The sequence below is a fragment of the Cygnus atratus genome, chromosome 6 (genome assembly GCF_013377495.2).
Source record: "Cygnus atratus isolate AKBS03 ecotype Queensland, Australia chromosome 6, CAtr_DNAZoo_HiC_assembly, whole genome shotgun sequence".
NCBI lineage: Eukaryota > Metazoa > Chordata > Aves > Anseriformes > Anatidae > Cygnus > Cygnus atratus.
Genome location: NC_066367.1, coordinates 35,072,301 through 35,088,982, shown reverse-complemented (window position 1 = coordinate 35,088,982; position 16,682 = coordinate 35,072,301). Strand labels below are relative to the sequence as shown.

Sequence of the window (16,682 nt, the reverse complement as noted above, 5' to 3'; positions counted from 1 at the left end):
GTAGGTGGGTTTGGTGATGGGGTATACCAGTAGGTACATAAAAACTTAATTTCCTTGCTTGGTAGTTTGCAGTGGGGTTTAATTAAAATAAATAAATGGATAAATAAAAGTAGATTATATATATTATTATTATATATATAAGCCAATTGTTTTCAGCTAACTGGCTTTGGAACAATGTATAATTTAATGGATTAATATTTCTGAAGCTTTTGAGAAAACAGATTTTAATTTTGATAACTTGAGTCTTTTTAAAGATCTTATTATGGAACTATTTTTGGTGGAGCTATAAACCATGGTTCAATAGTTGAGTTTGATATTTCTAATTTTAATCCTTTAGTATCTGTAGTTGTGATCAAAGGTAATGTTAGAATGAAGAAGTGGGAAATTTTAAAGGACTAAAAAAATATAAAATATATTCAAAAGACTCTCTATGAGAAAGTTAATTGTTTTAATCATCTGTTTCTCTTGAAAAAATACTCTGCTGTTCTTATTCCAATTGTCATTTATAGCAATATGTAATAATCTCTTCTTTATCATTCTTTTGAAATGTATAATCTTCTGCTTCCAGATCCATTTGAGGCTTTCATAATTTTTTCTATTCGACATGAGATCAGAAAAATTGATCTTCACAAACGTGACTACAGCCTCTTGGTTCCTGGTTTAAGAAATACAATAGCACTTGATTTTCATTTCAGTCAGAGTTTACTGTACTGGACAGACGTGGTAGAAGACAAAATTTACAGAGGCAAGCTTTCTGATACTGGAGGTATGAATTTAATCTTTAATTTCTTAATAGTCAGAACAACTGCAGTTACAGGGGGTTGGACTTCCTAAATTGTAACTGAGCTACCATTCACACGAAGAGAATCTTTGATGGCATTCTGCCTTTAAAAGGGTGTGTATCTAGATTGGAGCACTGCTAGAACAAAATTTTGTTATAAAAGTTTCCTTTTGCAATACACTGTAGGGGGGAAAAATGGCAGCCTCAAAGGGTCCAATGAGTTCAATATCTTTTTTTTTTTCTTTTCATTTTTTTTGCAATTTAGCTTCACCATATTAAAAAAGTACAAGAATTGTACTGTGGGGCATCAAGCACCTCTCTAGAAATCTTGTTCCAGTGTTTGACCACCCTCACAGGAAACAAATTTTTTCCTAATGTCCAGTCTGAATCTCCCCTGGAGCAGCTTTGTGCCGTTCCCATGTGTCCTGTCATCCGTTACCAGGAAGAAGAGACCAGCACCTCCCTCTGCACTTCCCCACCTCAGGAAGTTTTAGAGAGCCATGAGATGTCTGATTGTTGTGGTTTAACCAGGTCGGCAGCTAAACACCACACAGCCGTTCGCTCACCTTCCCCCCTCCCTCTCTGGGATGGGGGAGAGAAATGGGAAAGCGAAGCCTGTGAGTTGAGATAAAGACAGTTTATTAAGACAGGAAAATAATAATAATAATAATAGTACTAATAATAATAATGTGTACAAAACAAGTGATGCACAATGCAATTGCTCACCACCCCCTGACTGATGTCCAGCCTATCCCCGAGCATCCGGCACCCCCACCCCAGCTAGCCACCCGTATATATTGTTCAGCATGACCCCAGATGGTATGGAATACCCCTTTGGCCAGTCTGGGTCAGCTGTCCTGGGTCTGTCCCCTCCCAGCTCCTGCTGCGCCCCTAGCCTGCCCGCTGGCAGGACAGAGCGAGAAGCTGAGAAGTCCTTGGCTTGGTGTAAGCACTGCTCTGCAACAATTAAAACATCAGCATGTTATCAGCACTCTTCACATCCTAATCCAAAACATAGCACCCTGCCAGCTACTAGGAGGAAAATTAACTCTGTCCTAACTGAAACCAGGGCACTGATAAAAATGCAAGAATTTATCAGATGTCTGATAAATGATCAGGTTTCACTAGGTGAAAGATTTTTCTTTGTAGTTTTGTAGCATTCAGAAAGAGTTGTTCTTTTCTCTGGTAACATAGTTATGGCCAATAACTCAATATAATTTAATAATATATTAAAAAGTATTTATACATGATGTTCTTAGTTAAAGTGTTTATTCAGGTGCTTTCACTCCTGTGTGAGCTAACTGATGAACGTATCTAAAATTTGCTATTATAAGAGTTCACATATGCACTCATGCTTATGTTCTCTGACGCAGTTTTTTTTTTTCCTCCTTAGTAGATGGTATTTGTAGGTACGTTTATATCCATGGGCTCAGACTAGGACAGAAGTAGCCTACAGGGCTAAGTATGTAAAGAGAGCCAAAGTCTTGCCACTTTCCGTTAATGTTTGTGGTGTTTGTATGAAACTAGTAAGGTAGTCTGCTGTCATCACATTGTATTACAATCACACTGTATCAAAAGCCAAGTGAGTTCTGTGCTGTATTAAATATGTATATATGTATATATATAAATAACACTGCACCCTCCTGGAATTCCTGAGGGCTAACAAAATGCTTCTGTAGTTGCTGTTTGTGCAGAATCACTTGGAGATCCAGATAAATTTTATGGTGGGGAAGAGATCTTTGTAAACAGTGACAGCATGATTGTAATTGTGAATTCAAAGGAAAAAAGTAAGGTTTTCTTGTAGCGCTTTTCAAACTGTGTAGTCCAAACAGGGTTCTCCCTGCTCTTTCTGTCTTCATCATAATCTTTCAGTGTTCTCTTTTTCTGATTGACAAGAAAGTGAAATAGAGCTGCATGAAATTTGTCTGGTGTGTTTCGTCAGTGGGAGACAGCACAAGCATGTCCTTCACAGATATTGCAAAAGAGGTCCCTGGTAATAGGGTAAAAGAATGTCTGCTGTGTGACTCCATGTGAGCCCTGGCCTTCATTGAAATTTTCAGGGTTTTACTTACTAAACTATCAAAGAATTAAAAATTTCAATTAATATAGAATGAAATTTATTTATATACTGTCAGAAATGTACTTATTTACACCAGTCTATCCCATTTCCAAAGAAAAAATGTCACATGGAATGTAAGAGTGCTGTCATCCATTGGATTAATCAAGAGCTCACTCCAAGAACGTATGATAGATCTGTATGTCCATGTCCACTGTATCAGGCTGTATTAGTTTTGTAAGAATCTCTCTCCCTCTCTCTTTCTCTCTTTTAAGGTGTTAGTGCCATTGAAGTGGTGGTACAACATGGCCTGGCCACACCTGAAGGTCTTACTGTAGACTGGATTGCAGGAAATATATACTGGATAGACAGCAATTTGGACCAAATAGAGGTTGCAAAACTAGATGGTACTTTGCGAACAACATTAATAGCAGGAGCTATGGAACATCCAAGGGCTATTGCTTTGGATCCCAGATATGGGTAATTATAAAAAAAATTACTTTTTCATATTGCAAAGTATTTTAAAAATTGAGGTTTAAATGTGAAATAATTTGATTTCCTTTTTGCTGTAAGTTATAGAACCTAACTTGTTTGTAATAATTTCTGAAACTGTATTTTTAATGAAATACCGTCTTTTACAGTGTGTTCTGCCCCAATGAAAAAGGTTAAGAAAAGGTAACTCAGGAGATACTATTTGTTGACAAAATACTTCTCTTGCTGTGTGATTGTTTCGTTTAATTTTGTAATGTAGATGATAATAACTGGAGCCTGTGGTCAGTTAATGGACAGATTTAGATATTGCCAGGACAATTTATCTGACTTTGATATTTGCATGACTATAAAAACATAGTTTAGATGACTAAAGTCAGGGAAGGTAAATCCCACCTTTTTTGTTTTGTTCTTGATCTTTAAAATGGAGATAATGTTTGCCAACTTGCTAGTAAGCTTATTTACAGAGTGCACAACTTATCTTAAAGAGTGCATAGCTTATCTTTTTAAAGAGAACTTTAAAAAGTGGCATCCTATTGGCAGAAGAACTGGCAGATAAATTGTTCAAATTAAATCACTGAGGGAAAACAAACAAACAAGCAAACAAACCCACCACCGAATCAAATCACCAATCTTCCTGAAAATGAATGCTTAATATGCCTTTTGGAAAGCTAGAGGCATTTGTATACTACATTTTGTTAGAAGTAGTGAAAGAATAAAATCGTTGAACACAGATGGGAATAGCTCTTCAGTCTTTTCACAAGTAAATATGAATACAGAAACACTGATAATTTAAAGTAGATGTTTGTTTTAGGATTGCACAAATGCTGTAGCTCAGTGGAGGTGAGGCTGCCACAGCTTCATGTCTTCAATTCCAACCAGCATTTTGACTGAGCATGTACTCTCAGTCCATGCACACACACACATACACAATGTATGTAAACATACATACATATACACATGACTGACCACATAGGTGAACAAAGGCAAAAACATTCAGCACAGACATGAACAGCACCAGTGGTCTTGTCCTAGTAGGTATCTATACACAACATGCATGCAGGTCCTCACCTAGGAAAGGAGATAGAAATGTCACTTAGCAGGAAGACAAGAACAAAACGTGCAGAATATGGTCAGTCAAGTGGACTGAACAGCAACCCATTTGCATGTGACTGGCCCATTTATACCCTCACACATTATTTCAATATAGTATGTACTAGTGTTCCCAGGCACTAAATGGAAAGTCACATTCATTTCATTTTAAAAATGAGAGTGACTGAACGTTTTTTCCAACTATTTTGTCATTGAGCCATTTAAATTCTTTCACATGCTTTAAAGATGTTCCTATATCTGTTTTCCTTTTCTCTCACCAGAATTCTATTTTGGACAGACTGGGATGCAAATTTTCCTCGCATTGAATCTGCTTCTATGAGTGGAGCAGAAAGAAAGATCATATATAAAGATATGGATACTGGAGCCTGGCCTAATGGCCTTACAGTGGATCACTTTGAAAAAAGAATAGTATGGACAGATGCCAGGTAAAGTGATAACAGAATTCTTGGTTATCTGTTTATAAATCCTTATTCTTACATACAAAAAATGTGGGATACGTTGTAAGTAGAATGTAGATATGTACATTCTGAACATAAGTTTTGTGTGTGAATGTAGTTTATGGACATTCCTCTCATTGCATTATTATTATACATAATTACTTTGTGGTTCAGCTCTTTGTCCTTAGCAGTCTTTGGTGCATAGACATTGACTATGGGAGTGTGTCAATGTATGACTGTATGGGAGTACATTTGATGCATTCAGTGAGTGAATACATTTGGTTAAAATAAAAAAGAAACTACATATGAGAAATTCTGTTCCTGAGCGAGCTGTGGTCTTTAAACAACTCCTTGTCAGGACCCTGAGTACATCACCAGATCTTAATGGCCATGACTGGACTTCCCAGGGGCCCATGGAGCCCATTTCAGCTCAGCCATAGCGGTGGATCCTGTCAGTTTAGACCCCAACCCACAACCTGGCTTCCTTGCCTGACCTTGTCTTGTCACCAGAAACTCGTCTGATGACCTGGACTGTTGGTTGAACACGACTGCCACTGCTGGGACCTGCCATGCTCACCTTCCGTAGGGGCAGTAGGATGTGGTCCTGGATGAGGGGGTCTCTGCCCTGTCATCTGTATCATGCATGGCTCCTGGCTTGCTGTGTCTTAGACAGCAGTCTGCTGTTAGTGCTCCCTGGCACTAACACATGGAAGACCCAAGCTACTCAACATTTTCTTTTCCTTATGTTCTTCTGAATAGAAACTGTTTTTGTTTGTTTGTTTGTTTGTTTGTTTTCTGTATTTTCACAGCATGGAGGTAAATCTGACTTTAAAAACAGCATACAAACAAAACAGTATCTCACGTCCTTAGTCTGGGAATTAAAAATGTGAACTAAATCAACTGTGATGTTGGTGATGCTCTGTAAACATTCTTTGGTCTTAACAGTGTAAGGATAAGGTCTTAATACATTTTGCACCAATTTCATAATGGCTGTGTGATTTTTTTAATTAGTATTATTATTTTTATGTAACCTTAAATTTGGGTTTATCTTCTAGATCAGATGCTATTTATTCTGCATTATATGATGGAACCGGCATGATAGAAATTATACGGGGTCATGAATATCTGTCTCACCCGTTTGCTGTTTCCTTGTATGGGAGTGAAGTATATTGGACAGATTGGCGGACCAATACACTTGCAAAAGCCAATAAATGGACTGGCCAGAATGTCAGTGTAATACAAAAAACAAGTGCTCAGCCATTTGATCTTCAGATATATCACCCAAGTCGGCAGCCACAAGGTGAGTATTTATAGAACACTTAATTATTATTTATATGAGGGGAAAAAAGTACTTTCTTATATACTTGTGTCTGTATATGGATTTGCCTTGAACTGACTATTTTTACTTAAATGTCATATTCATCACTAGTGTTCCTTGGGTAGTAATAGAATCTTTATTCAGGCGAGAACTAACATGAGATCAGTGTCTGTGAATGCTGCCCATGTGAACTCTTGCTCTTGATCTCTTACAAATATAGTGCAGAAAAACATATATTTAAAAAGTTTTGAATACAGTATTTTTTTTGTAGCTGAAGTAACTATAACTAGTCTGTCAAAAGCAAGCATAACAATATTAGCTGTCGTGCTTCTTTCTAAAGGAAGATTATTTTTTTTCTGTAAAATAAACTGTGTGTGCAACTTCTAGTTGTAAATATTGTTTTAGTGTTACAATTTTCTTAATTTGGCATTCACTTCTCTGTCTCTACTAGCTTCTCAGTCCCGCTGTTCATACTTAGGACTAAATAATTTAGATTCTACTAGTAGAGACTACTACTTTTCTACCTTTTATAGCTGCAGTTGGATCTTGCCCCTAAACAGATGCTTTTCCAAAGCATTTCCTATTCACTTAACAACTTTTATTTTTAAATAACATTAACAACTTGCAATTTCAAATTACAATAGTATGTTTTTCATGGAAGGTTGAGCTCAGCCTTCTGGAGGCATAAGTTCAGAGTTAAAAATGTCAAGAAACATGAAATCTTATTTTTGGAGATAACAATCAAAGCTGAAAGGAAATTCACAGTATATGCATTAATTATATAATATAAAATTCTTTAATTATTTCTTTTTACATTATTTTGTAACTTCCCAATTTCATCTATATATAACTTACCTCTCAATGTGCATACATATCATTTCAACTTTATACTAGCTTTTATAGCATAACACCTATTTATACCAGAACACTGCTGTACAATTATGCGAAGTGCATAGGCTTTGTCATTAGAGATAAATGCAATCTGGTCAGTTTTAATTTTTGAGATGAATACAATCTGGTCTTGAGTTATTGTAGCTGAAGATAAGTAAATACCCAACTACTATTGGATTGTCTGATTTAGTGAAATATTCTTTTTAATTCCTTGTGAAAAATGGAAGACCCTGCTAGTAACGTAACCAATAATTAGAACCAAATTAATTATAAAAGGACTTAACACATTTTTGGAGGATGAGGTAGTAGTTGAAGTAGTAATGAAAGGATATAATAAGATGCTGAGCAGAAGAAAGTGTTCTTTAGTAAATATCTTCAGTTATTTTGTTGAAAGGGTACTTGGAGATCAGTCTCCCAGTGGAACCCCCATGTAAAATGAACAACAAAGTAAAGTGACGTTTCAATACAGCTATACCTATGTGTATAAGCCAATGTTTAAAATATATCTAAAGTTATAAAATCATGTATACAACAGGAAGGCAATATTAGGATGTTGCTGATGGTTTTGAAACCCATAACTGGAAAGAGGTATGTTAGAGTATTGATCATAAAGAGATGAGAACTGAGAACTTCTTAATCACAGCTGGAGTGCCAGCTTTTTCAAGATAGTCCAACTCTTCTATATAGCTTTCCTATATAAGTGTAGCACTACTGTTTTATTAGTTGTATAAGCCAGTGGAGGGAAGAATTAGTCTATGTAATCTTTTCTATGTATTTTTATATCAATATCTCATGAGTTATTTGTAAACATCAAAACAGATCATCCAAAAGAAAGCAAGTCATGTTTAATGAATGAAGGGAGTTGTCCTCTTATTAATTATACACATGTTTAAGTTTACTGCAACAACTATTCTGCTGTGGTCTTACTGTCTCGCGTATCCCATTAGCTGTTCATTCTTCCCTGGTAACTTCATTGTCTCTAATTCTCTGTCTTTGACCTGTCTTTGACTTTTGATATGTTATTTAGTCAAAAGGGGCTTAAGGATACAGATTATCTAAAGTCTGAATAATATATTTTATAGCTATCACATCTATAATAATGCATAATTAATATGTAAATATATACTAAAACATATATACATTTGTACAAATATGTACTTCCCATATGTACATTTGTACGTATATGTACATTTTTTCTCCTATGTTTGTAGCTTTGAGTTCAATGTACATTCTGACATGCTTGAGATAACACCAGGTGCATTATCTATTAATATATTGTTTTGTAGCTTATGGCTGTATTTACATATAACATATATATATATATGTTATATATGTTATATATTATATATTATAATAGGCCATATTTACATATAACTACATAGCTGTAACTTCTACCTGGGAAAGCTCTTGGAATGCGTCCTGGAAAACACTGATGCTGAAAAAATCAGTTGGGCATGTGTTTTTATTGTGAGGCATTACAAAGTACAGTGACTTAATTTGTATGTGAATATAAGAAAGGAAAAAATGCCACTGGAGTGTAAGCACCCAAGTCAAAAAATGTCAAACTCTTGTTCCAAAAAGTTGATGGTAATAGAAAATACTGTAAAATTTGTATCATGTTATCTCACGTATTCTGTCCAGTACCTTCAAATGCGTGGAATAAATACGCATCTCTGTGGACCACTTTCAAGTAAGGCTTTTTGCCATTTTATATAATTAGTCACTTCCTCCAGTTTGGTGTTTGAGGACCTGTGTTCTGTATTCAGTGTTTTCACAGTAGCAGAAGAGTCCCCATTAGCCTTTTCTTACTGTTAGAAAAACCAAGTTCTGTTTCAGTTTGGACTGGCGCCAGGCAACTTCTTGGGAGATGATCTTTCTTTAGAGAGAGACTGTAGCCTAGGGAGATGATAGTCCATCGTCATAGATATATTGGCCTAAGGGAAGGTATAAACTGAGTTTTCAGCTGTAATTTGCCAGCATCAAGAAGTTTAAATATCAAGTTGTGTAATTGCAGCTTCAATTTTTATGATGCAGAAAATACCAAATTCAATTTTTGGTTAGCCTTCTGGGTTTACTTTAAATAACTATCTTTCAATGGAAGCAATTACTTCCTACAAATCTACAGTAAGTTACATGAAATTTTACTGGAGCTAGAGACAAAAGGTGATGCTATTGGGTTACATCTTCCCTCTCCCTCTCCCTCTCCCTCTCCCTCTCCCTCTCCCTCTCCCTCTCCCTCTCCCTCTCCCTCTCCCTCTCCCTCTCCCTCTCCCTCTCCCTCTCCCTCTCCCTCTCCCTCTCCCTCTCCCTCTCCCTCTCCCTCTCCCTCTCCCTCTCCCTCTCCCTCTCCCTCTCCCTCTCCCTCTCCCTCTCCCTCTCCCTCTCCCTCTCCCTCTCCCTCTCCCTCTCCCTTCCCTTCCCTTCCCTTCCCTTCCCTTCCCTTCCCTTCCCTTCCCTTCCCTTCCCTTCCCTTCCCTTCCCTTCCCTTCCCTTCCCTTCCCTTCCCTTCCCTTCCCTTCCCTTCCCTTCCCTTCCCTTCCCTTCCCTTCCCTTCCCTTCCATTTGTAGCAATTGTACAGTAAAACAAACAAAATAATATAGAGTTTCAAATTCCAAAATGAAATTAACATTATATTTTCATGGGAAAATGTCAAAATAAATACAGCCGAAAAAGACAAGCATTTTGTAGTCTCAGATCTGTAGGTATGCATCTGGGTCGCCTATAAAGGTGAAAGGTTACTAGTTTTTTAAGTTCATGTTTCTTATTTTGATTGTAATAAAGTACAGCAGAGCTAAATAAAATACTGTAGCCTAAAGCTAAAAGTATTTCAATTAATCTAGGACAGGTGCTAGTTTAAGGTAATAAAGTTTTAGTGAGATATTTGTATGGGTAATAGGTTCACCTGTTAGTAAAGACAGGGAATGTTGGAAGACTCCTTGATATCATGCAGCATGATGTCACATCTCAGGAATATGTGTTTGAGACCCACTTATGTTACAGAATCAAAGCAGTGTGTCAGAAATGCTATTAACATAGAAAATGCAGATTTTCTAGGAAAAATATTTTCTCAACTACCATTATATTTGAAAAATCCACTTGCTTCAGAGAACAAGATCTTCTATTTTAGGCATGAGAAGCTGTATTTGTACTACAAGCTATACTACTGAGGATAGTGATGGGAGGGGTAAACATAAGCATTGGAAGGATCACAGCTTGAAAAAGTTAGAAAGTTGTGATTTCCTCACACATTCCCATTTTTTTCATTAATAATTTGTATTAGTTCTTTAAAAAAAGTATCTGTGACATTATTTTTTTCATTAATAATTTGTATTCAATTAAAAAAAAGTGGCTGTGACATTATTTTTGTATTTTGCAGATTAAATTTTTATAGACTGGAAATTAAGACAAGCAGTAGAAAAGCTACTGAATATAAAGCATAGTGGTACCACCGGGCTTTTTTGTAATTAAAACATGGAAATCATTTAACTTCCTAGCACTGTTTTACTACAATATTCTGTTGAGGCTTGTGTAGTCTTTTACAGAAATGTAGCATATGAGCAAAGTTTGGGCTTTTTCATTTGGGGAGGGATTTTTAAAATTGTATGTGTTTGAGATTTTATCATAAGTTTCTTGTATACGTCATTTTTACTTTGAAACGAGCAGTAAGATTGATAATGTATTATAAATCCTGCAAAATATATACAACATTTCCAAACTTTAAATTGGATTCCTCTGTGGCTTCTAAAAGTTTCATTTTTGTTTTAGGAATTATAAAAAACACTCTTTCCTACTTTCCTACATTTGTCTTTCCCAGATCAACATCAGCTCTCTGTCAATTGAAGCTGATCAGTGCCTAAAGTGGGGACCTGGGGGAAGATAACAGCCATGCTCTTCCCGTATAGCCTGTCAGCTTCCAGTAAGCTGTAACTCAGTGATTTTTTCAACCTCACATGGTATCTTTGTGCTTTAAAGGCCTTAAAGCCTTTGACAGATTTTTCATGCATGAACCTTTCTTCTTGACTTTTGAACTTAAATAAACTCTGGATGTCTGCAACTTTTTGGACAAGTGGCTCAGTGTGTTACTGTGCACTGTGTGAAAGACAACCTCATCATGCTCATCGTGGCCCTAATAGCTGATATTTCTGTTCAGTGTGTCCTAGCTCTTGTAATATGAGGGGTATTGGACAGTCATTTCATAAGCAAAATATAAATTCTGTTACTTCAGAAGAGGATCTGGGACATATAGATGCTAGTTCTGTGCTCATCCTTGTATCCGTAAATTGGGATTTTTTATTTATTTTTTTCCCCATATATATTTTAGTGTATATATTGAATTTTATCAGCCATTTCATTTCTGTTACTTATTCACATAACTTTTCACTGTTGTAGCTTTTCACCATTGGATTTCAATTAATTCTTTGTCACTTCTCTTTTATGTTACTTAATTTAATAGTAAATTTCTAATTTTGGGGGAAGTTTTCTATAAAATATAGCACCCACTGTCTAAAAGTATCGTTGCCTTTGGCTTTCCTATACCATTTGTGCCCTGTACAGCATTTCTTATTCTTTTACATCTGTGCTTCTCATCTGCCTGGTATATCAGTATGCCTTTTTAAAATCAGGAATTCCATATAATTTGTGTTGTTAGTATCGAACTTATATCATTAATTTCAATTTTCTCTGTTCATGATTTTTGTGGTACCCTTTCATCTTAAACTGTGTACTCTCCTGTACCTGTCAGCTTTCTTGCAGATTTCTGTTTGAAAGAGAAATGAGGAATTTTTACTTGCAAATGTGAACAGACTGATTTTGTTTAGCTTTAAATGAAGCCCATTCTTTTGGGTGGCTGAACTGGACCTGGTGGGGAGGAAGGGGAAGCAGAGAGATTCATTAACAAGAGCTTCAGAACTGCCATAAAGCTGTTATGCTGTATACAGTAGAATACCATGAAGAACCATTCTAACTTTGAACTACTACTATTCCTGTTGTCTATGTTGGTTCATGGCGAATGTATAAATGGTATACTGACTAAATCTTTGAGTGATTAAAAACTGAAATTGAAATAGAGAATATAGGTTATAAATACATATTTGAGAACTAGTGCATTTTCTGATCAGGGCTAACTTGTAAATTCCAAAAATTAATGCTGAAATAATCAGATACAATCAGGTAGTATAAAGATTTTAACTTGACCAAGTACTACAGAATGGTCTCTGGACCTATGAAAAGCAACACTACAGGAAATATTGATGGTTAGCAGTGTGTTAGATCTATAACTGGCTTTAAATAATATGGAGAATAGGTTGTCAGCAATTTAAAAGTATCCTTTTGATGTAAGTAAAGTGCATATATTTGAAGGTGTAGGCAGAATTTAATCGTGTCATCCACCATTAAAGTAGAAGATTTTTTTTTTTTCTAGCTGAAATCTGATGCCAAGAACAGAAGGGTTCAATATGAAGCTAATATAAGTTGGTCCATAGCAAATGCATATTCAGAGGTTGTCAGGGTAATCTTTCATTTGTCAACTGGTGATAGAATGTCTGGAGCTTTTTAAGGGTTACTGGTCAAGAAAAATAAACATTTTGTTTAAATAATGTTTTAGCAGTCAAGAAAACTGCAAAGAAGATGATGAAGAGTGACATGTCTAACTGTGCACAGTACTGTAGGAGCACTAGATTTACAAGCAATCAGGAGTGGAAATCAATTAAATAATGCAAAAGGCTGTCCAGTCAGATGAAAACACCAGTTCTGTGGGTTGCCGTGATCAAAAGGAAAATAGATTGGTTGAACTGATTAGGAAAGGAATAAAGAACCACACAGTGAACTGTGATGCTGTATAAATCCATAGCACTCCTGCATCCTGAATGCTGTAAGCAGATCATATAAAAGATACAGAGAAAGCTTGACAGGCTGATCAAAAGTATGTGAAAGGTTTTTTTATGAAGACAAGTAAGGTGCTGCATCTTGAAATAAAGCTTATAGACAGGCTTCTCTGCGAAAGAAGTCTATGAAATCCTAAATGGCATGGAGAAGATAAGTAAGGAATGGTTTTATGGTGATTCACGATAGAATTAGAAGGAAGTGTTAGAACTAGCACAAGGAAATGAAAGAGCCAAAGTTTTGTGAGTCAGGCCAGTAGCATACCTATTTTTCTTCAAGAGAATTGTTTTTTAATAAAAAGTAGAGAATGGACGTAACTGTTACTCAGTGAAAGCAGTATGAATGTAAAAGGAATATATACACATCTGCTTGTATACACCATTTTTAGGTTATGGTAGTTTACTCCAAAATCAAATATAGCCATCACATAAAGATAATAAAAGGGTATTTACAGTCTGTTATCAGTCAAAGAATATATTAAATTATTAACCAAGACTGAATATTTTTAAGTTTACTGGCCCAGCTGACTTCTTGTCAGAGATTTAGAAATGATGACAAAGAGGATGAGTGATGTTTCTTTTCAATAAGCCTTGGTATAACAGGAAAAATAGCGATGACTGGGAAAGAGCTGATTGGCCTCCAGTGCTACTAGTATTTGAAAGGGACTTAACAGAAAAATATTAAAAAATGTGATTTTTTTGATAGAATGATGGAAGATGCTAGATAGAATTTTATTAACCCATTAATCGGAGTTTTTGAAATTTTCATTCCATGTTTGTGTAATAATGAATGAAGATAACAATAGTTTCTAGGTTTTGTAACACGAAGAAGTCTTCTTCAATTAGTTTGCTTGCTGGTCTTTAAAGCAATTTCAGCACATCTTGTTCAGAGAAATGTAGGAAGTTGCTTGAAAAAAAGTTACATTTAGGAGAGGTTTTTCTTTGAAAAAAGCAGATATTTTTCATGTTGTTTTCAAATTATCTTTTCCTGTTAGATTTTCCACTAATGTTCTAATTAGTAGGTCAAACTGAGGGGAAACATTGAATTTGCTGAAGTTCATCTCACAGTCTAAGCTTTTACTCTTGACAAAATGAAATGTATTGTTTATGTCCTCACTCACAGTTTCTGTTCCATGCCTCCTGGTTAGGAGTATGCAATTGTTCATATTTAACTGTTATAAATAGACTGCGAAATTAATATCTCAGTGGGAAAACTATCCATTGGCTTCATGAAGTTGGAATGATAAATTTTGTGACTGCCCAAACTTTAAAAACATCTGGGCATGATTTCATTATCAACCTAGGAAAAATGATTACAAGTACAAGCTCAGTAGTCCTGGTCATTCTTCAAAGAGAATTTTCACCACTCTCTCACCAGTATAGCTTATGCTGCTTTGACAAAAGAGGTACCTTACACCAGGAAATGAGACAAGGTTAATAGCATGGCAGCTAAAGTAGGACTTTGTACAATCAAATTTTAATGTCACAAAAAGTCACATCACTGGCAATTATTGCTAACTTAGCAAAATATTTTAATACAGTTTTCTGTAATGTTAGAAGCAGCTACTAACTCAGTACAGTTACAATTTCATTTGGCTCTTGACTGTCATTAATGAGGAATTAGTTATTGCAATTTAATATTTCGTTTGAGGAATATTGTTTGATGATACTAAATATACAACAAGAAACTAAATAAGGGTGTTCCTCTCCTCAGTCTATAAACAGTGGAAGAGATCCAAGAGTCAAATCAGTAAGAAGGTGAGCAGGCCATTAAACTTCATAAGTAATATATTGATCACATTTTGAGCGGTTAGCTTTTAAATGTCATTTAGCCATAAATTTCAGTGAGAAATTTGAAGGAGTCACAAAGATTAGGCCTTACAGTATATAGTTACTAACAGATTTTAGTATTGCACTTTAAAATGAGGTGTACATCTTGATATCTGATTACATTTCTATGTAAATATTTATTTCTCTTTACTGTTACTCCAGATTTAGATGAATAAAGTATTTCTCACTTCTCAGAATACTAATATTAAAAATCTTATTAAAAAATTCTTGAACTGTTAATGAGTTAAATTTTCTCCCAGAATCTTGTTTGTTTTCAGCAAAAAGCTATTAAGTCAACTTAGGATAAAAATGGTAATCGTGATATAATGAGAAAATAATTGGTGCTACAAAAATGGTGACTAGATCCAAAAGTTATTTTTACATTTTGTGTGTTTCATTGTACAATTTTAGCTTCCAATCCATGCGCTGCTAATGAGGGCAGAGGTCCATGTTCTCACATGTGTCTGATCAATCACAACAGAAGTGCTGCATGTGCATGTCCACATCTGATGAAACTTTCTTTAGACAAGAAAACATGTTACGGTAAGTTTTCCTCTCAAGGCCTGACAATTGTATTCAGACTTTGAACTGGACAAATTAAAATAGCCTTAGAAACAATCTCTGCAGAGCATTTTAATGATAGACTTAAAAGAGACATCTCCTTTTTCAGAATTGACAACTTATTCTTATATATGGGTTTTATGTAGCATTGATACTTACTACCATGATCATATTTTCTATTGCTTGTGTGTATATGTTATTAGAACTTACCTTTGCAAAACAGAAGGATTTATGGTGTAAGGTTCATCATCAGAAAATGATGAGTCAATTAACCTGAATATCAAAAAGGTACTTAATAGCTTTAATCTCTGTCTGTTTTTCTAACATTGTTTTAGTTTCATTTTCAAGGATTAAGAAAACAAAATGAAGAGCAAATGTTAGACATATAGCCTCGTAGGAGAATTTTATTTAAAAATATATAATAAACACTTTAACGCTATAAAAGCCCTCTAAATGTCAACTAATTGTGTCCATTATCAGTAAAACCTTGTAATATACACCTTGTAATATTCCACATATACATTGTGGAATTTCTACTGAGTTTTGTTGATTGCGGAACTTTCCTGTTACAGTGATAGTCTGCTCCCCTGAAATATACCAAGTGTTAATATTTGTTACGATATGCAAATTAAGCTCTTTTTGATTGGGATAAGTGGGATGGAAGGTTTAAAATGTTACTTAAGATTTTTCCCTAGTCTTTCACTAGACTGTATTGATTTAGTGGCACAGTGACATCACATCTAGTATCCAAAATTAATATATTTTTCCTGTGATTTTTGTGCTGTATAACATTATTTCTCAAATGTCAGTAGGTGCAGGTTTTCTGGAGATGTTAAATCATTCATACAAACTGTATTTACACATTTGTAACTTGATTTTAAACAAATAACTTTTTCTGCTAGCAATGATACAAAGAAAATGTGGTGATGTTTTCCTGTATTCTAACAGAAAGGAAGAAATTTCTTCTTTATGCGAGGCATTCTGAAATAAGAGGAGTGGACATAGAGAACCCGTACTTCAACTTCATCACAGCCTTCACTGTTCCTGACATTGACGATGTGACAGTCATAGATTTTGATGCTGTTGAGGAACGGTTGTACTGGACCGATGTGAAAACACAGACAATCAAGCGTGCCTTCATTAATGGGACTGGCTTAGAAACCATTATTTCAAGAGGTAAATAGCATAATATTGAATTAAAAATAATTAATTTTAGGTAAAAGTTCACGTGTTCTAAGTGTTCATATTCTTGTTTGGTATACTTTTCACTGGTATTGGATAATTCATATAAACAATAGGAAAACAATTTTGTTTAGGATTCTAGTT

General features: G+C 35.2%; 1 protein-coding gene across 1 annotated transcript in view; it reads left to right on the top strand.

Moving 5' to 3' along the window:
- The window catches only part of LRP1B (LDL receptor related protein 1B), a 509,529-nt gene that overhangs the window by 300,705 nt on the left and 192,142 nt on the right, over nucleotides 1-16,682 (top strand). The window contains 6 exon segments of the mRNA XM_050711674.1: nucleotides 569-766; nucleotides 3,113-3,317; nucleotides 4,700-4,864; nucleotides 5,932-6,176; nucleotides 15,207-15,338; nucleotides 16,305-16,532. Of these exon segments, the coding sequence (XP_050567631.1) occupies nucleotides 569-766; nucleotides 3,113-3,317; nucleotides 4,700-4,864; nucleotides 5,932-6,176; nucleotides 15,207-15,338; nucleotides 16,305-16,532 (1,173 nt within the window).